Below are 22,601 nucleotides of genomic sequence, written 5' to 3' on the forward strand. Positions count from 1 at the left end.
GTATGGATTTGAACCCCAAGGTCCCTTTGTTCATTCACACTTTTAAAGTGACCATCCATTAACCCTGTACTCAGCCTTCTGGTTCGTCTTTCCAAAATGCATCATCTCACACTTATCGGGATTGAAATCCATCTGCCACTTTTCTGCCCAACTCTGCATCCTGTCTATATCCTCTTGAAACCTTCGACTACTCTCAGCTCCATCCACAACTCCTCCAACCTTCATGTCATCTGCAAACTTACTGACCCGTCCTTCTGCTTCTTCATCCAGGTCATTTATAAAAATTACTAAGAGCAGTGGTTCCAGAACAGATCCCTGCAGCACTCCACTAGACATCGACCTCGAGGCAAAATACTGTCCTTCCACAATTATTCTCTGCTTTCTTCCTACAAACCAATTTTTTATCCACACAGCCAAGGGTTCCACTGATCCCATGCCTCATGACTTTTTGGATGAGTTTCTCGTGGGGGACCTTGTCCTACAACATGCAGCTTTGTTATTCAATATCATTAACTATAAACATAAATTGGTATCTTCTACAAATATTTTATCAGGTTCTCTATTTTTAAGTCTAAACCATTGTTTATCAGAAAAAATAGGGATCTACAAGTGAGCCACAGCAAACAATCTTTCAGCCACTGGTAATAGTTGTCAATATCCCATTAATTTTTATTTTTTATGATCAATCTCTCATGTTATCTTGCTAAAATCCACACATTGGTCCTACACTTCTGGCCCTGCAACACTGAAGCTAGCTGAAGCATGGAGTAGAAACTTGACCTGTAAATTAAATCTTCTAACCTTTATGCAAAAATGAGCTCCTCTCTCATAATGAGGCTGAAGTTGATTTCTAAGACCCTAAAGGTTTTTGGAATACATTGCAGCTCTGTGTCAGATTTAAAAAAAATGCTATATTTAAGATTTTTCCATACATGTAGTAAAATAATTAATAAAATAATACACATTCCAAAAAGAAAACAAATTAGAGATAACGTACATGATGATATTTACCCCTCCCCCACCCCAGACCCCCACCCTCAAAATAACCAATATAAAAAAAAGTACAATATAGTTATATAAAATAGAAGAAGAGAAAGAAAAAGAAAAAAATTCAGGATTGCATATAAGGATGTCGCCTAACATATATGTTTAAAAAATTCATTAACAGTGTCAGATTTTGATACAAAGTAATCAAATGATTTGAAGGTTATCTACCCATGAGCTTTATAAATTTTAGGTCAGTTCCCAGTGCATAAGATTAATCCAATGGATATGACAATAACTTGCTTTACTATAAAAGCACATTCTGAATCATTTTAAAATGTAGTGATTCATTTTTCCTTAATTTATATATTTGAAAAGGAAAATATATGTATCTTGATCAATGTGGTTTATAGTGTGAAAAATTAAAAAAAAAAAAAAATTATGTATCCAGGTTAGATTGAGATCCTACATTCCTAATCCTGGCCCCATTCTATCCTATGGAATGGTATGCTATTGTGTATTATCTGTAATAATAGGTTTTAAATAGTAGATCATAATCCATACACTTCCTTGAATATATTTAATGCCATCTGTACATATTCCTAACACACAAAGGCTAAGACCTTAATTTGTGGAAAACCTTCCTATCTTGGTCTTTTCTTCATGCATTCGTTATGCTTTCAATCTATTCTTGGATTTATCTACTTATTTCAAATTTGTTGACCTGAAATATGAGCCTTGGGCCATCTGCTTTGTGTATTTACATATTTGGGACCATCCTAATAATTACAATTGGAATCAGAAGACATTTGGTTAATATGGAGTGGGAAACGACTGTTGTTACAGAACCAATTTTCAGATATTGGTTTTTAATCTATATTGTTTTCTTACATTTACAAATTACTTAATCAGATCATTATTTAAAAACACTTCTCAGTAGAAATCAGATTATTTTCATTTATGTGGTGCACTTCACTTTTTGCTGCAGGTAAATAACCACCCAAGAATAAATTAGTCAGCTTTCTTAAAGGTAACAGAAATTGATTGTTTTTATGGCTAATCTAATGGGGAAGGGGTAGGAATATACACTTTAGATGCTAGAGGTCCTCGTAACCCACAAAGCAGTACGGCAAAGAAAATGTTTTAGGACTCAGCATTTTTGTATTCTCTATGACTATATGGTTTATTTACATCTTTTTTTCTTTCCATGCAATTGTGAATCTACAGATTTTTGTTCATCAAGACAAACTGGAGGATTAGGTCCAGACAGGATCTCATCAGCCAACTGTTTCAAAGTATATTAGTGGATAGTCTGACATTTCTTTTCTCTTCAAACAAAAGTTGCCTGTGATATCTTGGGCTGTGCCCATTACCTTTCGCAGGGCTTTATGCTCAGGTGTCCCCATACCACACTATGATGCAGCCACACATCTGTAGAACTCTCCCAGGGTTTTTGATGTCATACCCAATCTCTGCAAACTTCTGAGCAAGTAGAGGCACTGATGCACTTATTACACAATGCCATTAGTATGTTGGGTCCAGGAAATATCCTCTGAATCAGAGACTCCCAAGAACTTAAATTTGCTCACTCTCTCCATCTCTGATCCCCAATGATCACTGGATCGTACATCTCTGGCTTTCCCTCCCTGAAGTCAACAATCAGCTTCTTGGTTTAGGTGACATTGAGTATGAGATTGTTGTTCAGGCAGTTTTCAATCTCCCTCCTGTATGCTGACTCATCACCCCTTTTTGTATAATCCACTACTGTAGTATCATCAACAAATTTGTTGGTAGTGTTGTTATATTGAGCCACACAGTTAAAGATGTATAATGAGTAGACCGGGGGCTAAGATGCTGCCCTGTTCTGCTCTGGTACTGATGGCGATTGTGGAGATGTTCTTACCAATCCTCACTGGAGGTGAGCAAATTCAGGATTCACACAATGGAGTAATGAGTTCCAGGTCTTGGAGTTTGCTGATCGATTTTGAGGGGTGATGGTGTTAAATGCTGAACTGTAATTGATAAAGAGCATCTTCACTGTTCAGGTGTTCCAGGGCTTTGTGTAAAGCCAGTGAGATGGCATCCGCTGTAGACTTGTTGTTACGATAGGCAAATTGGATCGGATCCATGTTGCTGCTCAGACAAGAGATGATATGCTTCAACACCAGCCTTTCAAAACACTTATATTGCATAGCTTTAGTACTTTGAATAATAAAATGTTAGTGTTTTTAATTGCTAACTAGGTTATTTGAAACTTTGTAATTTATGTCTAAGATCAGTTAATTATGTGCAGACTGGATCAACCTACAATATGCTAATTTTATTTGTTTGTTGTTACATCAGATTAACCACAGACTTGAAAATTTAAATGTTCTTGCATGTAAGACATTAATTTCTACACTAGCCTCCTTGGGGATTTATCCACCCTTATTTGCTTTAGGACTGCAAGCACCTCCTTCCTTTTAATCAGTGTGGGTTCCATAACCTCACTGCTTTTTTTCTTTACTTCCTTAGATTCTGTGCCAGTTTTCTGAGAGAATACTGATGCAAAAATCCCATTTAAGATCTCCCCCTTCTCTTCTGGCTCCATACATAGCCAACCTCTCTGATCTTTAAGGGGACCAATTTTGTCTCTTTCGCTCTTGATATACCTGCAGAAGCCCTTAGGATTTTCCTTTACATTGTCTGCCAAAGCAATCTCATATCTTCTTTGAGCCTTCCTGATTTCTTTCTTAAATTTTCTCTTGCACTTTTTATACTCCTCGAGTATAATCAATGTAAGACATAGATTAAATATGTCCATCTAAAACTACTTCCGTTCCAACCCATTCTCAGTATACTCATTACAATGAGATCAATCCATACCCAGACCATCTGTCACATAGAATAATTTGAAAATTGCTACTTGATATAATTGCCATGCCACTGCCATGTTGCAATTTATGATTTTACTGACAAAGATCCTTTTCTTCCTACCTGTACAGACTATTCTTATATCATGTGCAGGTTTTTTCCCTGTTTTCTAGCAGGGAAAATAAAAGCATTGGTGTCCCCATATTTTGATAGAATATACTGTGCTCCAAATTACTTGAAGCTCACATCCCATATATTTCAGGTAATGACAACAAAACTTTCCATCCAATTATGTGTATAATGTGCAAAAATGCAGCCTTGGACATTTTCCAAATTTTAATTTGCAATAAAATATGTTTAACAAAACATAAAATATAGTTCCTAATGCAGCATAGATTTTCAATTAATTTGCTTTAAACATTTTAATAAACATCTGCCATTGGAAAATGCTAAAATATATAATTAAAGATATTATAGCAGGGCATGTAGGAAGAAACAGGTTATCAGGCGAGTTCATCATGATTTTGCGAAAGGGAAATTATTTTTGACCAATTTATTAGTGTTATTTTAAGAAGTTGCTATGTGGCACTTAAATTCTCAGCAGGCATTTAATAAAGGCTGATCAAAGTTATTGAAGAGAATAAAAGTTCATGTTTCGGGAGGTAACTGAATATAAAACAGGCTAGGTAACAAATAGAGAATGGTAAAAAATAAAGGCACTGGTGTCCCATAATTTTTGTGGAATCTTCCTGGTTAACAACATGTGATGAGTGGCATGCATCAGAAATGAAGCTTAGAGTGTGGATTGATGAGTGGAATTATGACATTGAGGCCATCAGAGAAACTTGGTTGCTAGAAGGGCAGGACTGGTAGCTCAATGCTTTGGGCTTCCATTGTTTCAGATACAGAAGGAACAAAAGGGGGAGGAGTGGCATTGCGCATCAGGAAAATAACACAGATCAGAGGGCTTATCTACTGAAGATATATGGGTGGAGCTGAGGAACGGAAAAGGTATGACCAAACTCATAGGATTGTATTATAGACTGCCCAATAGTCAATGAGAATTGGAGGGGCAAATCTGTACAGAGATAGCAGACAGCTGCAGCAAACATAAAGTTGAGATTTTAACTTTCCACATATCGACTGGGACTTCCAAACTGTAAAAGGGCTGGATGGCTTGGAGTTTGTCAAATGTGTTCAGGAGAAGTTTTTCAAATCAATATAAAGAGGAACCAGCTAGAGACAATGCAATATTGAATCTCCAATTAAGGAATGAAGAAGGACAGGGAGCAAATGAGGTACTCGAGGAGTATAAAAAGTGCAAGAGAAAATTTAAGAAAGAAATCAGGAAGGCTCAAAGAAGATATGAAATTGCTTTGGCAGACAATGTAAAGGAAAATCCTAAGGGCTTCTGCAGGTATATCAAGAGGAAAAGAGACAATATTGGTCCCCTTAAAGATCAGAGAGGTTGGCTATGTATGGAGCCAGAAGAGAAGGGGGAGATCTTAAATGGGATTTTTGCATCAGTATTCCCTCAGAAAACTGGCACAGAATCTAAGGAAGTAAAGAAAAAAAGCAGTGAGGTTATGGAACCCACACTGATTAAAAGGAAGGAGGTGCTTGCAGTCCTAAAGCAAATAAGGGTGGATAAATCCCCAAGGAGGCTAGTGTAGAAATTGCAGGGGCTCTGGCAGAAATATTTAAAATGTCCTTAGCCATAGGTGAGGTGCTGGAGGATTGGAGGGTAGTTCATGTTGTTCCGTTGTTTAAAGTCGACTCCAAAAGTAACCTTGAAAATTATAGACTGTTGAGCTTAACGTCGACGTCAGTAGTAGTAAGTTATTGTAAGGTATTCTTAGGGATTGGGTATACAAGTATTTGGATAGCCAGGGACTGATTAGGGATAGTGAACATGGCTTTGTGTGTGGTATGTTGTGTTTAACCAATCTGATAATTTTTCAAGGAGATTACCAAGAAAGGTAATGAAGGAAAGGCTGTGGATCTTGTTTACATGGACTTTAGTAATGCCTTTGACAAGATCCAACATGGGAGGTTAGTCAGAAAGGTTCTGATGCTCAGTATTCTTAGGGAGGTAGTCAACTGGATTCGACACTGGCTGCATGGGAGAAGCCAGAGAGTGGTAGTGGGTGACTGGAGCTCTGTAACTAATGGTGTGCCTCAGGGATTGGTGCTGTGACCATTGTTGTTGTCATCCATATCAATGATCTGGATGATAATGTGGTAAATTGGATCAGCAAATTTGCAGATGTCACAAAGATTGGAGGTGTTCTGGACAGTGAGGAAGGCTTTCAAAGGTGGCAGAAGGATCTGGACCAGATGGAAAAATGGCAGATAGAATTTAATGGAGACAAATGTGAAGTGTTGCACTTTGGAAGGACCAACCAAGAAAGGACATACACAGTAAACAGAAGGCCACTGAGGAATGCAGTAGAACAGAAGGATCTGGGAATACACATGCATAATTCCCTGGAAGTGGTGTCGCAGGTAGATAGGGTTGCAAAGACAGCTTTTGGCAAATTGAGTATTGTGTGCAGTTTTGGTCATCTAACTATTGGAAAGGTATCAATAAGATTGAAAGAGTGGAAGTTTCCAGGACTTCAGGAACTGAGTTACAGGGAAAGATTGGTTAGGACTTTATTCCCTGGAGTGTAAAAGAATGACATAAGATTTGATAGAGGTATTTAAAATTATGAGGGGGATGAGAGTTAATGTAGATAGGCTTTTTCCACTGAGGTTAGGTAATATACAAACCAGAGGACATTGGTTAAGGGTGAAAGGGGAAAAGTTCAGGGGAAACATTATGGGAACATCTTCATGTAGAGAATAGTGGGTGTGTCCAACAAGCTGCAGATGAAGTGGTGAATTCGATTTCAATGTTTACATTGGACAGGTACATGTTATGAGGGCTATGGACTGGGTGCAGGTCAGAAGGGCTAGGCACAGAGTAGAAGGGCTGTAATGTTCTATGGTTCTATATTAGAAATGACCCATGTACATTGAAAGCCAGAGACAGTTTGTTGGAATGAGTATGTCATTTTATGAGGACTTTGTAGGATTGTTTCGGCTAGATATGTGGTGATTAAATATACCTATTCCTGAAGGGCTTTGATAGTTTGGAGAGGTTATTTCTTCATGAGAGAGAATCTCAAACTAGGAATCTCCATTTAAAATAAGAGTTCACTCATTTCAGGCACAGGTAAGGTTAAAGTTTTTCTTAGAATTCTTGTCTTTGGAATTTCCTGTGAAAGTAGTCTGAATATTTTTAAATCAGAAGTAGATAGCTTCTTGATAAGCAAGGAGGTGGAAAATTAAAGGAAGAATGTATAGCTGAGGTTACAATCAGATCAGCAATGATTTTACAGAATACTAGAGCAGGCTTGAGAAGCTGAGAGGCCTACACCTAATTTGTTTGTCCATGTTTGTCAGAAAAATGTTTTGTTTTTTCCTTTCCCTAAAATGCTGGATGTAATTTCAAATTGATTTTAAACAATTGTAATTTTAGGACATATGCATCTACAGTAATAATAGGTTATCCCCATGACAATGAGCCAAAATGCATAGTTTTGTATAAGTATTTGCATGCATGTTTAAAAAAATATATAAATGTTTTCTTCATGTTTTTAATATAATGTATTTATCACTCCATTATTGGCAAAATAATTTAGAAATTCCATCCATAAGGTATCCACTTCCAAATCATCTTACCTATTATATAACCAAATAACAATTACAGTACAGAAAGAGGCCATCTTGGCCCCTTTAGCCGGCACTGATTTAAGTGATCTCCTCTAGTCCCACCTACCTGCTCCCTGACCATAACTCTCCAATCCCCTCACATCCATGCACTTATCCAACCTTCTCTTAAATGTCAAAATTGACCCTCCTACAACCACCTCTTCCAGAAGGTCTTTCCACTCAGCCACCACTCTCTGAGAGAAGAAGCCCCCTCTCATGTTACTTCTAAACTTTTGCCCCCAACCCTTAACTTATGATCCCTCGTTCCAATCTCACTTATCCTCAATGGGAAGAGCCTATTTACATCTACCTCTATCAGATCCCCCCCCTCAACCTTCTATGCTCCAATGAATAAAGACCCAGTCTACTCAATCTTTCTTTGTATTGTAGATACTGCAATCCAGGCAACATTTTAGTAAATCTTCTCTGTACTCTCTCTACCTTATTGATATCCTTCCTATAATTTGGGGACCAGAACTGCACATAGTATTGCAAATTTGGCCTCATAGTGCCTTGAACAGTCTCAACATCATTTCCCAGCACCTATATTCTATGCTTTGATTTATAAAGGCCAGCATACCAAAAGCCTTCTTTACCACTCTATCTACATGAGAATCCACTTTCAAAGAATGATAAACTATATTCCAGATCTCTCTGTTCCTCTGCATTCCTCAATGCCCTCCCCTTCACTGCATATGTTCTGTTTTGATTACTCTTCCCAAAATGAAGCACTTCACACTTATTGATATTAAACTCCATCTGTCATCTTTCCGCCCACTCTTCTAAGCAGTCCAAATCCTTCTGTAGTCCCTGAAAACCATCTTCACTGTCCACAACTCCCCCTATTTTTGTATCATCCGCATATTTACTAACCCAATTTACTACTCCATCATCCAAATCATTATGTCCATTGCATTTTGTTTTCATGCACAGCAAGATTTAAAAAAATATACACAAGGAATATATACTTAAAAATAAATGCCCCACATTTCAACTTTTTATAGAAGAATGTGAACACAGTTTTGCCATAAAATATCAGAATACATTGTGTTAGGAATGTAATTTGATAGAAATGTCAACTGGTCTGAATAGAATCTATTCAAGATTACTGTGGGAAACAGTGTAAGACTTTTTCAGTATAATTGATTTCAGGGAAATGGTTAGAAGGTTAGAGAATTGTTCATGTTATATCACAATTCATAAAAGGGGAAAGGAGTAACCCAGAGATCTTCAAGCCAACTACCTTAACACTGGCAACAGGAAAATTATTGGAAACCATTGTCAGGGCAAAATAATTAAAGCTACATCATATTTGATTAGCTTGTCTGAATTCTTTAAGGTATTGGAAAAGGCTGATCTGGATGCTGTGGTAAATAATGCTGTGGTTCAGATAGATGGGATTTTAACTAATTCCTGCAGAGGCTAACATATGCAATTAAGGGGAAGTTTTATGGAGATAGAATCTGTATCAGGAACTGAAAGCAGGGTATGGTGATGAAAGATAAATACTTTACATTCTGGGAGGAATTTGCAACATTGTTTCCAAGATTCAATTTTAGATCTATCACTTTTCTTTTGAAAATTTCATTTAAAGTTTTACAGACTTGTATTAACCAAGTCTTATAGGGGAACAATCTTCCCCTTTTACAGATCATTGTATGCCAAGTCCTCCCTTTTACCTTCCCCCCTATCTTTCCCTCGCCCCCCCCCCCACCATCGTTCACCCTCCCTCCCTTTCAACCCAAGCAAAAACATAAAAATCAATTATTAAAAATAATAATGCAAATATATAAGGGAAGGAAAGGAAAAAAAAAGACCTATCTCTCTTAATCATACAAGGAACCTAGATTTAGAAGTAGAAGGTAATGTTGGAAGATGATTCAAAATTTATGAAGATGGGTGTTTACTTCTGGATGATTTAAGATGGTGAACTGGACAGAAACTTTTTGAAGATGCTTAATATGTGAAGTTTGGCAAAGGCTTTTTTGAGAAGTATAACAGGGGAAGACAATGAACTGTTAATGACATAATTTGGAATAATGTGGGCAAAAAGAGATCATGTAAACAAATAATGCACTAGGATGGGTAATTGTAACTTCAAAACCATATGAACTGCTTGGATCTTAATATCTTGACATAGAATATAAAAACCAAGTCTAACATAATATAAGGTTTGTAAATTATCAATTAGATCTCAGCTGGAGCATTGTGGACAATTCAGGGCAGCACACTTCTGGAAAGATATAATACAGTATGAAATGTGAGATTTACTAAGATATTATCAAGGATGAGAGACCAGTCATCTAGACAAGGATGCCCATTATCGCCATTTTTATTTGCATTGGCTAGAGAACCATTGGCAGAAGTGATAAAAAGAGATAATGAGATTAAGGGTTTTATGATAGAAGATAGAGAACATAAAATTAGCTTGTTTACGGATGATGTTATATTATATCTTACAGAACCCGAAATATAATTGAAGAAAATAAATGTACGATTGGCAGAATATGGTTTGATATCAAGTTATAAAGTCAATGTAGGAAAGTGTGAAGTGATACTTATGAATGGGGACTATACATTAAGTAAGCAGGTGATGAAGTTTAAGTGGCATAAGGAAGAAATTAAATATTTATAAATTGACATAAATTTAAATAATTTATTTAAATTGAATTATCTGCCATTACAAAAAAAGATTTAAAGAGATGGAAAGATTTACCAATAAGTTTAATAGGAAGGGTAAATTGTATAAAGATTAATATTGTTCCGAGGTTGCAATATTTATTTCAGTCATTACCCATTCCTATACCAAAGAAGTTCTTTCAAGAATTAAATAAAAGTGCAAGAAAATCTATTTGGCATAATAAAATACCAAGGATAGTTTTGGAAAAATTAACTTTGAAATTTGATCAGGAAGGATTACAGTTGCCGAATTTAAAAAATGATTATAAAACAGCTCAATTAAGATTTCTATCCTCCTGATATCAAATTGGGGAGAAGAAATGTGGGTACATATTGAAATGAATATAGGAGAAATTAATCCAGAACATTTTTTGTATAAATGGAATGAGGAACTTTTGAAAGGAGTACCAATTTTAAAACATTTATTCATGATATGGTATGGAATTCATATACAAAGAGGAATTAAGAACTACCAAATAGCTAAGACAATGTTAAAGCAGAACCCACTTCTGCCCTTTACTTTAACTAATCCTTTCTTTGATATTTGGCACAATACTGGGATAAAGAGGATAAAAGATTGTTTCTTAGGTTCTTTTTTCTTGAACATATGAGAGAGAAATACAATATACCAAATAAACTTATTTTTTCAAACTATCAGCTTAAATCATATTTAAAAAAATAAACAAGGCATGAATCAGTGCCCATTTGAGTATTTAATAATTTATACATTTATTGAGAAATTTATTACTAATATGCAGACACAATGGAGAAAAAGGAACTACTTAATTAAAAAAAAAGGTGAAAAAGGTTTAAATATACAAATTCATGACAAGGTCTGGTCAAGATTGTGCCAGGAGAGTGTCACCAATACAATTAATGTTAGATTTCAAATGGTACAATATAATCTTTTTACACCAATTATATTACACTCTTATCAATTACATGGACTTAATTCAAATTGTTCTGACAGATGTTTCAGATGTAACAAAGAAACAGGAACCTTATTACATGCAGTTTGGTTTTATGAAAAAGTGGGAAAATTTTGGGAAGACTTGCATATATTATTGGGACAAATTATGAAGATACAGATACCAAAAGATCCCAGAATATTTTGGCTTGGTGATTTATATGATACTGACACTAAATTGAAGTTAGACAAATATCAATGAAAATTTTTGGGTGCAGCAATAGCGGTGGCACAAAAATGTATGGCAGCAACATGGAAGTCAGATCATTTTATAAGGTTGGATAGATGGCATACGGAAATTCAAAATTAAATACCTTTGGAAAGGATTACTTAACATTTAAGGAATCAACCTGAAAATTTCTATATGATTTGGAAACCATATATGGTTTCATCAGTAAGAGTCCATCCACATCGTCCATAACAACCACTCCTCCTAATTAATATGTACAGGATAGAATAATATGTTAGGAATATATGAATAGTGAATGATAAATAAATTCAGGTGTTTTCTTTTTTTCTCTCTTCTCATTTTCTTTGGGGAGAGGAGATAAAAAGAAAAATATATATATATTATTTTGTATCATTTTTATTACATTGTATTGTTACATGATGAAGAATTTATTGATGCAAAGGAAAAATAAAATTTTCAAAAAAAAAGGATGAGAGACCAGTTATCTGGAAATACATACAAAATTTGCTTTGTATCAGACACAGTTAAGATGTGACTTTACTCAGACTTTCAAGATGATGCAAGGCTTTTTTAAAGATAAACTATTCTCTTTGCTGGTTAGATGTAAAACCCTTTGCAAAAATATCGAGATAAAGAGACTTAATTCCTTAATTTTAAGTTTTTGAGATCTGGAATGCTTAATCTGAAAAGGTAGTGGAACCTGATTCAGTTAAATCACTTTAAGGGTGAACAAATTTAAGGGTGGGGAACTGCTGGCTTACTTCAAAAAGCATAAGAATGAGACCGAGCATGATTACTATTTCAAAGAGCTAGTGCAGCGAGACTGTCCAAATATCTTTCTTATTTATTGTAAGTATCTTTGATTCTTTGAGGTTGGATTATTTTAGCATCCATAAACAGAACAAAAGCTCACTTTTGAACTTTCTGGCTTCAATTAAATGTTGTTCACGTGTAGAATAAAGAGTGGTGCTGATAATCAGAACACTGACACACCAGCACGTAGACTAACACAGCCATGGCCACACATGTATGTGGTTCTAATTCTAATGCTGTGATCTGAAATGTATTTATTCACTTGAGACTGAAATTAATAATTTGGAGTGATTGCTTTGTCAATGATCTGATGTCAATAGAGCATTATACCAGTACATCAAGGGTAATTTCCACATTTTCTGTGCACAACCTTTCTGAACAGACTGTATACACTTGAGGATCAACCTTACCCTTCAGCTAGTCTCTTTGGCCGTACATCCTATTGGACTCCATAAATCCCAACCACAAAACCTCTGTACACAATAGGTATGTATCAATCACATTAATATACACTGTACCCAAAATACCATGATGTAAGGAGCACTAATCAGTTACACTGATGCAATGTACACCAGTTATTTTACAGAACTGTCGTTCAGGTTTGCCAGGAAGTATGTAACAACAAGGATCAACTGTTTACCCTATGTTCGCTTCTCTCAGAAACACACATGCACAAATGATTATACACAAGATTTATTTGTATTAAATCTCCTCTGTTTTTTGAATGTTTACGTATCATGGCTCATTAAGAAAACAAATCAGATTTTTGTTCAACTGAAAGAGAAGTAACATTTGAGAACAGAGTGATATTATTCCAAAATTAAAAGACACTGAGAAAGTATCTTAGCATCTATATATTTAATTTTTGTAATATTTATGATCAAATTATGTATGTTCATAATTATTTTCATGAGCTAACAATAATAATATAAATTATTTAATTCTCAGGTGGCATATAATAATTCTTAGCCTTTGCATCAGATTGTCAGTCAATAATTTATTCAGACTGTTTATGAATTGTGTAAATGTGAAAGTGCAGCAATTCAGGTTAGGATAAAGCTTCAGGTGAAAATATAATGCTTTGGAGAACACTGAAATGCTATTACTTAGTAGCTCTATAAATCAGTAAAAAAGTTTCACTCTTGCCTGAATTAAGAACCATGCTTAAGGTGGATATTTCATATCTATTGTTTTTGTTGATTACTTGTGTTGAAATATATCACCCAAGGATTACTTGGATCTCCATGTCAGTACTGATAAAAACATAGGGCAGAGGAATATGTCATTTGGCTCTTTGAATCTGTTGTGCTATTCATCAAAATCATGGTTGATCTTCTATCTTCTACCTCAGTTCCATTTTTCTGCACTATCCTTATGTGCCTTGATTCCATTGTGGAAAAAAAAACTTATGAATGGACTCAGTGACAGCTTTCACAATTTTCTGGGATAAAGAATTCCAAAGATTCACTACCCTCTAAATGAAGAAATTTCCCATCACTTCAGACATAACTTTCCTCTCAATTCAGTTCTTAATGGCATACCCTTTATTTTGAGACTGTGACCTCTGGCTTTAGACTCCCCAGCCAAGTATAACTTCCTCCTTGCCCCCACTGTTTTGAACACTTTAAGAATTGTCAATGAAATTGCATCTTATTCTTCTGAACTCTAAAGTCCAGTTTACTCTGTTGGAAGGGAAGGTTGAAAACCACTGTTACTGAAATATTTTGCTTGAGAAAAATTGTCATTGGCCCATTTCCTTTGGAGTTATGAAACCGGGCACATAACAAGTGAATTAGGTACAATTAAAACAATGGTTTTCAAACTTTTTCTTTCCACATACATACCACCTTAAGCAATCCCTTACTAATCACAGAGCACCTATGGCAAAGGGAATACTTAAAGTAGTATGTGAGTGAAAGAAAAATGTTGAGAACCACTGATTTAGGTGATCTATGTTAAATTAGACAAATAGGCCATGAAAGAAACCATCCCAGAGAATCTTTGCTGCACTTCCTTTTTGGAAAATATCTCTATTTTTATGCAACAAAACCAAAATTGTACACAACACTCTGGGTGTAGCTTAATTCCTTTATTCAAATCCTCTTTCAAGAAAAGCCAGGATATCAACTGCCTTTCTAATTTCTGTTCAATTGCTTGTTGGTTTTCAATGGTCTGTGTTTTAGGACACCTAACTCCCTTTGAATTATCATATTGTCCAGCGTCACATGATTAAAAGACTGCTTTTCTGTTTTATGTATCAATGTGAATCATTTTATATTTTTCCACATCATATGCCATCTCCTATCTTCTTGCTGACTCATTCAATGTCTAAATCACGTTATTGAACAAAAGATCTAGGTCAGTGGTTCTCAACCTTTTTCTTTCTACTCACATACCACTTCAAGTGATCTCTATGCCATCAGTGCTCTATGATTAGTAAGGGTTTGCTTAAGGTGGTATGTGAGTTGGAAGGGAAGGTTGAAAACCACTGTTACTGAAATATTTTGCTTGAGAAAAATTGTCATTGGCCAATTCCCTTTGGAGTTATGAAACCGGGCACATAACAAGTGAAGTAGGTACAATTAAAACAATGGTTTTCAAACTTTTTCTTTCCACATACATACCACCTTAAGCAATCCCTTACTAATCACAGAGCACCTATGGCAAAGGGAATACTTAAAGTAGTATGTGAGTGAAAGAAAAATGTTGAGAACCACTGATTTAGGTGATCTATGTTAAATTAGTAATAGAGTGAAACAAGCTTGTTGACTTCTTCCACTTTATTGCCAACTTCCACCTCAACCTCAAATTCACTTGGTCCATCTCTAGCAGCACTCATCCTTTCCTCAATCTCTCTGTCTCCATCCCTGGAGACAAACTCTCTATAGACATCTATAAACCCATCAACTCCCACAGCTACCTCAACTACACCTCTTCCCACCCTGTCTCCTGTAAGGATTCCATTCCATTTTCTCAATTCCTCTATCTCTGTCATATCTGCACCCAGGATGAGGACTTCAATGCCAGATCATCAGAGATGCCCTCCTTCTTCAAACAACATGGCTTTCCCTCTACCACCGTCAACTTGGCATTTGCCCAGATAACCTCCATTACCCACACATCTGACCTGGCTCCCTCCACCTTCATGTGCAACAAGGACAGGACTCCTCTTATCCTCACCTATCACCCCACCAGCTTATGCATCCGACACATCCTCCTCTGCTATTTTCGCCACCAACTACTTCATCCCACCACTAGACACATATTCCCCTCTCCGCTTTCTGCAGGGACATCTCCTTCCATGACTCCCATGTTCACTTCTCCCTCCCCACCAATTGTCCCTATGGGACCTACCCCTGTGACTGCAGGAGATGCTCCATTTGTGCCCACATCTCCTCCCTCAGCATCATTCGGGGCCAAAAACAGTCCTTCCATGTGAAGAAACATTTCACTTGTGAATTTGCAGGGGTCATCTACTGCATCTGGTGCTCCCATTGTGGTCTTCTCTACATTTGAGAGAATGGATGCAGACTGGGAGAACACTTTGTTGAGCACCTCAACTCTGTCTGACTCAATAATTTGGATCTCCCAGTGGCCACTCATTTTAATTCTCCATCCCATTCCTTGCTGACATGTCTGACCATGGTCTCATGCAATGCCAGACTATGACCACCTGTAAATCATCTTCCGACTGGGCACCCTCCAACTGGATGGTTTTAATATTGATTTCTCCGGCTTTCATTAAACGCCCCTCCTCCTTTCTTCTCCCATCGCCTTTACCTTTCTCTGACTCTCCATTCTGTCTCCTTTCACACAAACTTGATAAATTCTTACCTCATCCCTTATCATATCCAATTAACACCTTTTGTTGGTCTGGATTCCTCTCCCAGCCAGCATTTTCTGAATTCTGAGACGTACTGAGATTTCCAGCTTCTGGCTTAGAAGGGCTCACGTCTGAAATGCAGACAATATATCTTTGTCTCCTATAGATGTTGAAAAGACTGGGTGAGTTCCTCCAGCATTTAGGTGTGTTTTTACTAAATTAATAAGATACAGGTCAGACAGCTCTCTATTAAGTTAAACATTTTTAATCACAATCTGATGGTGGTGACCCTGCGTTGGTCTGCAAAGAGATTTGACACTTGAATGCAGGACTCTGCTTTAAGCATGAGATTGGCAAAGACTGAATCTATATCGTTGAGGACTAAAGCAACAACTGTCAAAACAGATGAAGCTTGAAACAAATCATCCAAAATAAAAGTATCAGGCTTGTTGTGTTCACTAAGGAAATAAAATTGGGGAATATCTTGTTGAGATTGATCCAATGCTTTTCTTCTTTCTTCTTTTTATAAAAAATTCTGATCTTGAAGAGGGGAAATGTTAAAATTAAACTGCACCTCAAACAAAACATGGCACGGATAGATTGAATTGCTAGGATTTGCATTCATTTTCATGTGAAATGGATAAATAGTTGCAAACGTGAAAATGCACGCAGATGGATAATGTGTGTCTATTTGGCTATTATTTTGGTGACAGATATCATTAAGGTAACTCCCAGATATTCCTCCTACTCGATCCTTTCCATTTTGAAGTATCAAATGGTGAGAATATTTAAGATTCCAATATTTCTCGACCTAGATAATATTAGTCAGCGAGCCCATCAGCGTTTGTGTGCGTTTCAGCATCCTTTACATCAACTGAAATTTGTAAAATGCATGGAAAATTAAATTTTCAATCATGATGGACTACAACATCATTTTGTTGTTCTTGGAAATCCACAATCTCATTCCCATGCTTCTCTTGCTATCAATTGTAAGTGCATTGTAAACTTTAATCTCTCATTCCATGTTTCCATCTGTTTGTGGTTTGTGAACATCTGAAATAATTCAGTTGAAGTGAGCTGTTGTTGTACTCCCTGTTTCCCCAGCTATTTTACTCTTCACTCCATAGAAGCAGAAAAAGGCTTTAGCTTGCACCAGCGTCTGAAGAGCACATCCAGATTTCAAAGTTCACCAAAGCTTTTTTTTCATTTGTTGTTGCAGCTTTATGTGAACCTTTCATCACATAACCACCTTTAAGCCTGTTTTATGTGAAATGTTTCAGACCAATATTTCTATTATTGATTATGGACAGTATCAAAAAGCAGTGGAGTGCAAAGGAGCAATTTATTTTGGAAAGTGATAGCATTTGTTTTGTCAGGAAGAGAATATGAATATCATAAAATCTCAATTTTTCACAATAAGAAGTTTTTTGAATTAGACGCAGATCATATATTTGTTAATAAACAAAGCCTATTGATCGACAAACATTTTGAAAATGATCACGACAAAGAAAATGTGCAAATAGATATGATATTGCTCACTAGCCAACATTGTGTGTTTGTCCCACAGTGCAATGGCCAGCTACTCTTCCACCTGTTCAACCACTAGCCCGACTCAAGGAATGAACATGGCCAACAGTATTGCAAACCTTCGCCTCAAGGCCAAAGAGTACAGCTTACAAAGAAATCAGGTGCCCACCGTGAACTGAGTGCCCCTCAAGGACTATAGCAACCACAGGTCCGTACAATCTCTGCAAACAGACATAATCAGAAACAGGTCTAAAGGAAGGGACAAGAATGAAAACTACATATTCAACATAATCTCCATGCAACAGCTAATTAAGCACTTTGATGTGCAGAAATACTTGACCTGTTTAGAGCCAGAATTGCTGATGCATTTCATCCCTGTGGATTTTTAAGTAAAGGCAAGAGTAAGTATATATTCCAGTTTTGTCAAATAAATGTTTTTCTGCCCAGATTTAATATACTGGGGAACAATTTTTCAAACTTTGGCTAGACCAATTACAAGTTATTTTGGTGTATGTTTTCAGGGACTTGTATTGGGTCTCCAACTGAGTGTTGTATTAAAGTTATATTGTATTGTTTCTATACAGATTTTACATTTTGTATCCACAACAAAGTTATTGTTAGCAATGCATTTTTTTCTATAGAGAAGCTTTGTAAGGCTATTTTTTTTTGTTGACCAAACATTTTCTGTCAAGATAAGGCAAATATGATTTCCTATTCTCTCCATGTCTGTAACAACCTTTACTGATTCTAAAATGAAACATGGTTCTTTTGTGCACAATAAATAAGCACTCAAAGACGTGGGTTTATATCTGACAAGAAGTACATCAATAAATTATTTTGAAAATATTGTTGGTGCCAAATGGGTCTTATTCAAAATTAATTTGGTAATTTGGTGGTTAGGCGGGGCATGTGATTGAAAGATTGGTTGCTGACTTAGACCAGAGGTTCTGCTTCCCAAATGAAATTGCGGAAACCAACCTCAGACTAGACCTTCTGCTGTTGTCAGCATTACTCCATCTTGTTTATATCATTGAGCTTACAGTGCCCTGGGAGGAGGCCTATGAGCGCAAGAAACTGAGGTGCAGTGAACTTGCAGCTGACATGCAGCAATGTGGCTGGAACACAAGTATCCGACCAGTTGAAGTAGGCTGCAGAGGATTTGTAGCTACATCGACAACAAGGCTTCTCCAGGAGTTGGGGAGTGTGGGGAAAGATACATCGACAAGCAATCAAAGATCTCTCCAGAGCTGCTGAAAAGGGTCATCAGTGGCTCTGGATGAGGAAAAAGGATTCAACATGCGTCCCCAAATGAGTGAATGGCATCCAGTGGGTGAGCCTGGGACACCTGGATTCACTGCTGAACTCTCCAGAGCTGTCGTGGGTCTATCAGCGAAACACTGAGGAAGGAGTGCACCCACTTGATAACCCAGAAGATGCCACCACTCACTTGGCTACCCCACAGAGTCTAGGCAGCAAGTCTCAGGAGTGTAATAAGGGATATTAACATCTAGTCCTACAGAACATAATGCTCTATGCACAGAAGTCATGCAGCAAGGACCAATAGGTATTAATGCCTATGATGCTCATTTAATTGTGAGGCATGCATATTCTGCTCTAAAATTATTTGCTATGTTAACTGGCTCATCGTATTGTTTCTATTTCAGTTGTGAATGTTACAGGATGAATGCACAAAAATGAACAGGATTCCTACCATTCCATATTCCTCTCCAGGCACTTTCCTCAATCATCCACATCTTAAACTCTTCCAGTTCTCTTTACAGATGGTGTTAGTTGATATCAATGTTCCTGTCATGGTTCTTTGGCTTGGCTTCGCGGACGAAGATTTATGGAGGGGGTAAAAAAAGTCCACGTCAGCTGCAGGCTCGTTTGTGGCTGACAAGTCCGATGCGGGACAGGCAGACACGATTGCAGCGGTTGCAAGGGAAAATTGGTTGGTTGGGGTTGGGTGTTGGGTTTTTCCTCCTTTGCCTTTTGTCAGTGAGGTGGGCTCTGCGGTCTTCTTCAAAGGAGGTTGCTGCCCGCCAAACTGTGAGGCGCCAAGATGCACGGTTTGAGGCGTTATCAGCCCACTGGCGGTGGTCAATGTGGCAGGCACCAAGAGATTTCTTTAGGCAGTCCTTGTACCTTTTCTTTGGTGCACCTCTGTCACGGTGGCCAGTGGAGAGCTCGCCATATAATACGATCTTGGGAAGGCGATGGTCCTCCATTCTGGAGACGTGACCCATCCAGCGCAGCTGGATCTTCAGCAGCGTGGACTCGATGCTGTCGACCTCTGCCATCTCGAGTACTTCGACGTTAGGGGTGTAAGCGCTCCAATGGATGTTGAGGATGGAGCGGAGACAACGCTGGTGGAAGCGTTCTAGGAGCCGTAGGTGGTGCCGGTAGAGGACCCATGATTCGGAGCCGAACAGGAGTGTGGGTATGACAACGGCTCTGTATACGCTTATTACTAATGGATGAATTATACAATGGTTGAAATAGTCTAGAAAATGTTGATGAGTAACTCAAGAATATGCAATCAGATAATAAATAGAACAAAATTTAGGTGTTGTGGCATGGAATTTGAGAATAGGTATATGAATTTTATGAACATTATCCTATGGGACATAGAAAAAAACAAAATAGGCATGGTTTCCCTTCTGTTGCAAAATCACCAAATTACAGAAGGTCTTGAAACTCATCAAGTCAGTAATAGTTCTATGTAAGAATGATCCAGTTAGTCATTCATTCTGTTAATTTTATTTATCAATCAGATTTATCTTTTATTGTCATCATCTACATCTCTATAATTCATTTATCCAGATCATTTCCGGTCATGGTTCTTATTTATAAATCTGGTTATGTTTGCGTCTCAGTCTTTAATTTCATATATATCCATCACCATTTAGATAATTACATGCCATTCTATCATTTACTTGATTTCATCCCCATTTGTATATTTTTGAATACATCAATCAATTTCGTATTAGAGCACTGAATATTTGCTTGTTTATCATGTGCCTCATTTACTACATCAACGAATAATGTGCATGCTTAGATTAGTTTTAGTTTAGTTTTAAGTTTAATTCAATTAAAAAGGCAACACAAAAACCCTTTAATTTCATAAAAAAACATAATTCTAACAGTTTTGTGATTGGGTTCTGATAACCCTACTGTTGCTGAACTTAATAGTATTCCATTATCAGTAGTTCCAGCAATGAAAATAATAATTAACTTTTTGCAGAGTTTTGTAAAATGGATCATACAGTGCCCTCCATAATGTTTGAGGTAAAGATACTTTTTTCCTTTATTTGCCCCTTTGCTCCACAGTTTTAAATTTGGAATCAAATAATTTACCTGATTAAAGTGCACATTCCAGATTTTATTCAAGGTTATTTGTATACATTTTCATTTGACCATGTATAAATTACAGCACTTTTTATACATAGTCCCCTCATTTTAGGGCACCATAATATTTGGGACATAGCAATGGTATGTAGATTAGTCAGGTTTAGTACTTTGTTGCATATCCCTTGTCTGCAATGACTGCTCGAAATCTGTGAATCACAGTCATCACAGGGTGCTGAGAATCTTCTCTGGAGAGGCTCTGCCAGGTCTCAGCAGCTATCTTCAGCTCTTGTTTGTTCGTGAGCTTGTTTCCTTAACTTTTCTCTTCAGCATATGGAAGGCATGCTCAATTGGATTTAGATTGGGTGACTGATTTGGCCATTCAAGAATTTTCCAGTTTTTTGCTTTGAAAAAGTTTGTTGCTTTAGCAGCATGTTTGGGATCATTGTCCTGCTGTAGAATGAAGCATCGTCCAATGAGTTTGGAGGTGTTTGCTTGAACTTTAGCAGATAAGGTTTCTATATACTCAGAAATCATTTTACTACTGCCATCAGCAGTTACATCATCAATGAAGATAAGTGCACTAATACCTGTGGCAGCCAAACATGTGCAGGCCATTACATCCCCACCATCATTTTTCATAAATAAAGTAGTATGCTTTGGATCTTGGGCAGTTCCTTTACGCCTCCACGCTTTGCTCTTGCCATCACTCTGATACAGGTTAATTTTGGTCTCATCTGTGCACAAGACCTTATTCCAGAATTCTGCAGACTCTTTTAAATAATTCTTGGCAAACTGTAATCTGGCCATCATGTTTCTGGGACTAACTAGTGGATTGCATTTTGGAGTATAGCGTCTGTATTTTTGTTCATTAAGTTTTCTGTGGACAGAGGTCATCGACACATCCACACCTGCCTCCTGAAGACTGTTTCTGATCTGTTGGACAGGCATTTGATGATTTTTCATTATGATGAGAATTCTTCTGTCATCAGCAGTGGGGGGGGGGGGGGGAGTGGTCTTCATTGGCCTACCAGTCTATTTGCAACTACTGAGCTCATCAGTATGCTTTCTTCTTAATGATATTCCAAACCACTGATTTTGGTAATCCTCAGGTTTGGGTGATGACTTTTACTGTTTTATTCTTGTTTTTTCAGCCTCATGATGGCTTCTTTGACTTTCCTTGGCACAACTGTGGTCCTCCTGTTGAAAAATGACAACTACAGACTCCGAAGGTGATCAAAAGCTGAGAAGCAAGCCTTGCTCTCTTATACCTGCACCAAATAAGCAATTTAGCATATCAGAGTACTCACAAACCCCTATGAAGCCAAATATTCCAAACATTATGGTGCCTTAAAATGGGAGCGGGGGGGGGGGGGGGGGGTGGGGGAGGAAAGGGAACTATATATAAAAAGTGCTTTAATTTCTACATGGTAAACCCAAAATGTATAAATAACCTTGAATAAAATCTGGATTGAGCACTTAAATTACATATGAATTTTTGATTACAAATTTAAAATGAGAATACAGGGGCAAATAAAGGAAAAAAAAAGTCTGTCCCAAACATTATGGAGGACACTGTATATACAAAAATACAGTAGAAACTCAACAGGTCATACACCATCCATAGAATGTAAAAGGCAGTCAACATTTTGGGCCTGAGT

The 22,601-nt window shown here is 37.1% G+C and overlaps 2 protein-coding genes across 5 annotated transcripts in view; one reads left to right on the forward strand and one right to left on the reverse strand.

Moving 5' to 3' along the window:
- The window catches only part of prrx1b (paired related homeobox 1b), a 31,421-nt gene extending 12,983 nt beyond the window's left edge, over nucleotides 1-18,438 (forward strand). For 2 of the 4 annotated variants that reach the window (XM_069936315.1, XM_069936316.1), the window contains one exon: nucleotides 17,633-18,438. In XM_069936315.1, the coding sequence (XP_069792416.1) occupies nucleotides 17,633-17,771 (139 nt within the window). In that variant the 3' untranslated portion in view covers nucleotides 17,772-18,438. Of the gene's footprint in view, nucleotides 1-12,624; nucleotides 12,729-17,632 lie in introns of all 4 variants that reach the window. The other 2 variants (XM_069936317.1, XM_069936318.1) reach the window with 2 other exon arrangements.
- A 2,784-nt stretch (nucleotides 18,439-21,222) lies between these two features.
- On the reverse strand, nucleotides 21,223-21,906 carry LOC138765315 (transposable element Tc1 transposase). The gene has a single exon (XM_069942359.1). It carries the CDS (start codon nucleotides 21,904-21,906, stop codon nucleotides 21,223-21,225), a length of 684 nt encoding a protein of 227 aa, XP_069798460.1.
- Between the last annotated feature and the right edge of the window lie 695 nt (nucleotides 21,907-22,601).

Source organism: Narcine bancroftii, chromosome 5 (genome assembly GCF_036971445.1).
Source record: "Narcine bancroftii isolate sNarBan1 chromosome 5, sNarBan1.hap1, whole genome shotgun sequence".
NCBI lineage: Eukaryota > Metazoa > Chordata > Chondrichthyes > Torpediniformes > Narcinidae > Narcine > Narcine bancroftii.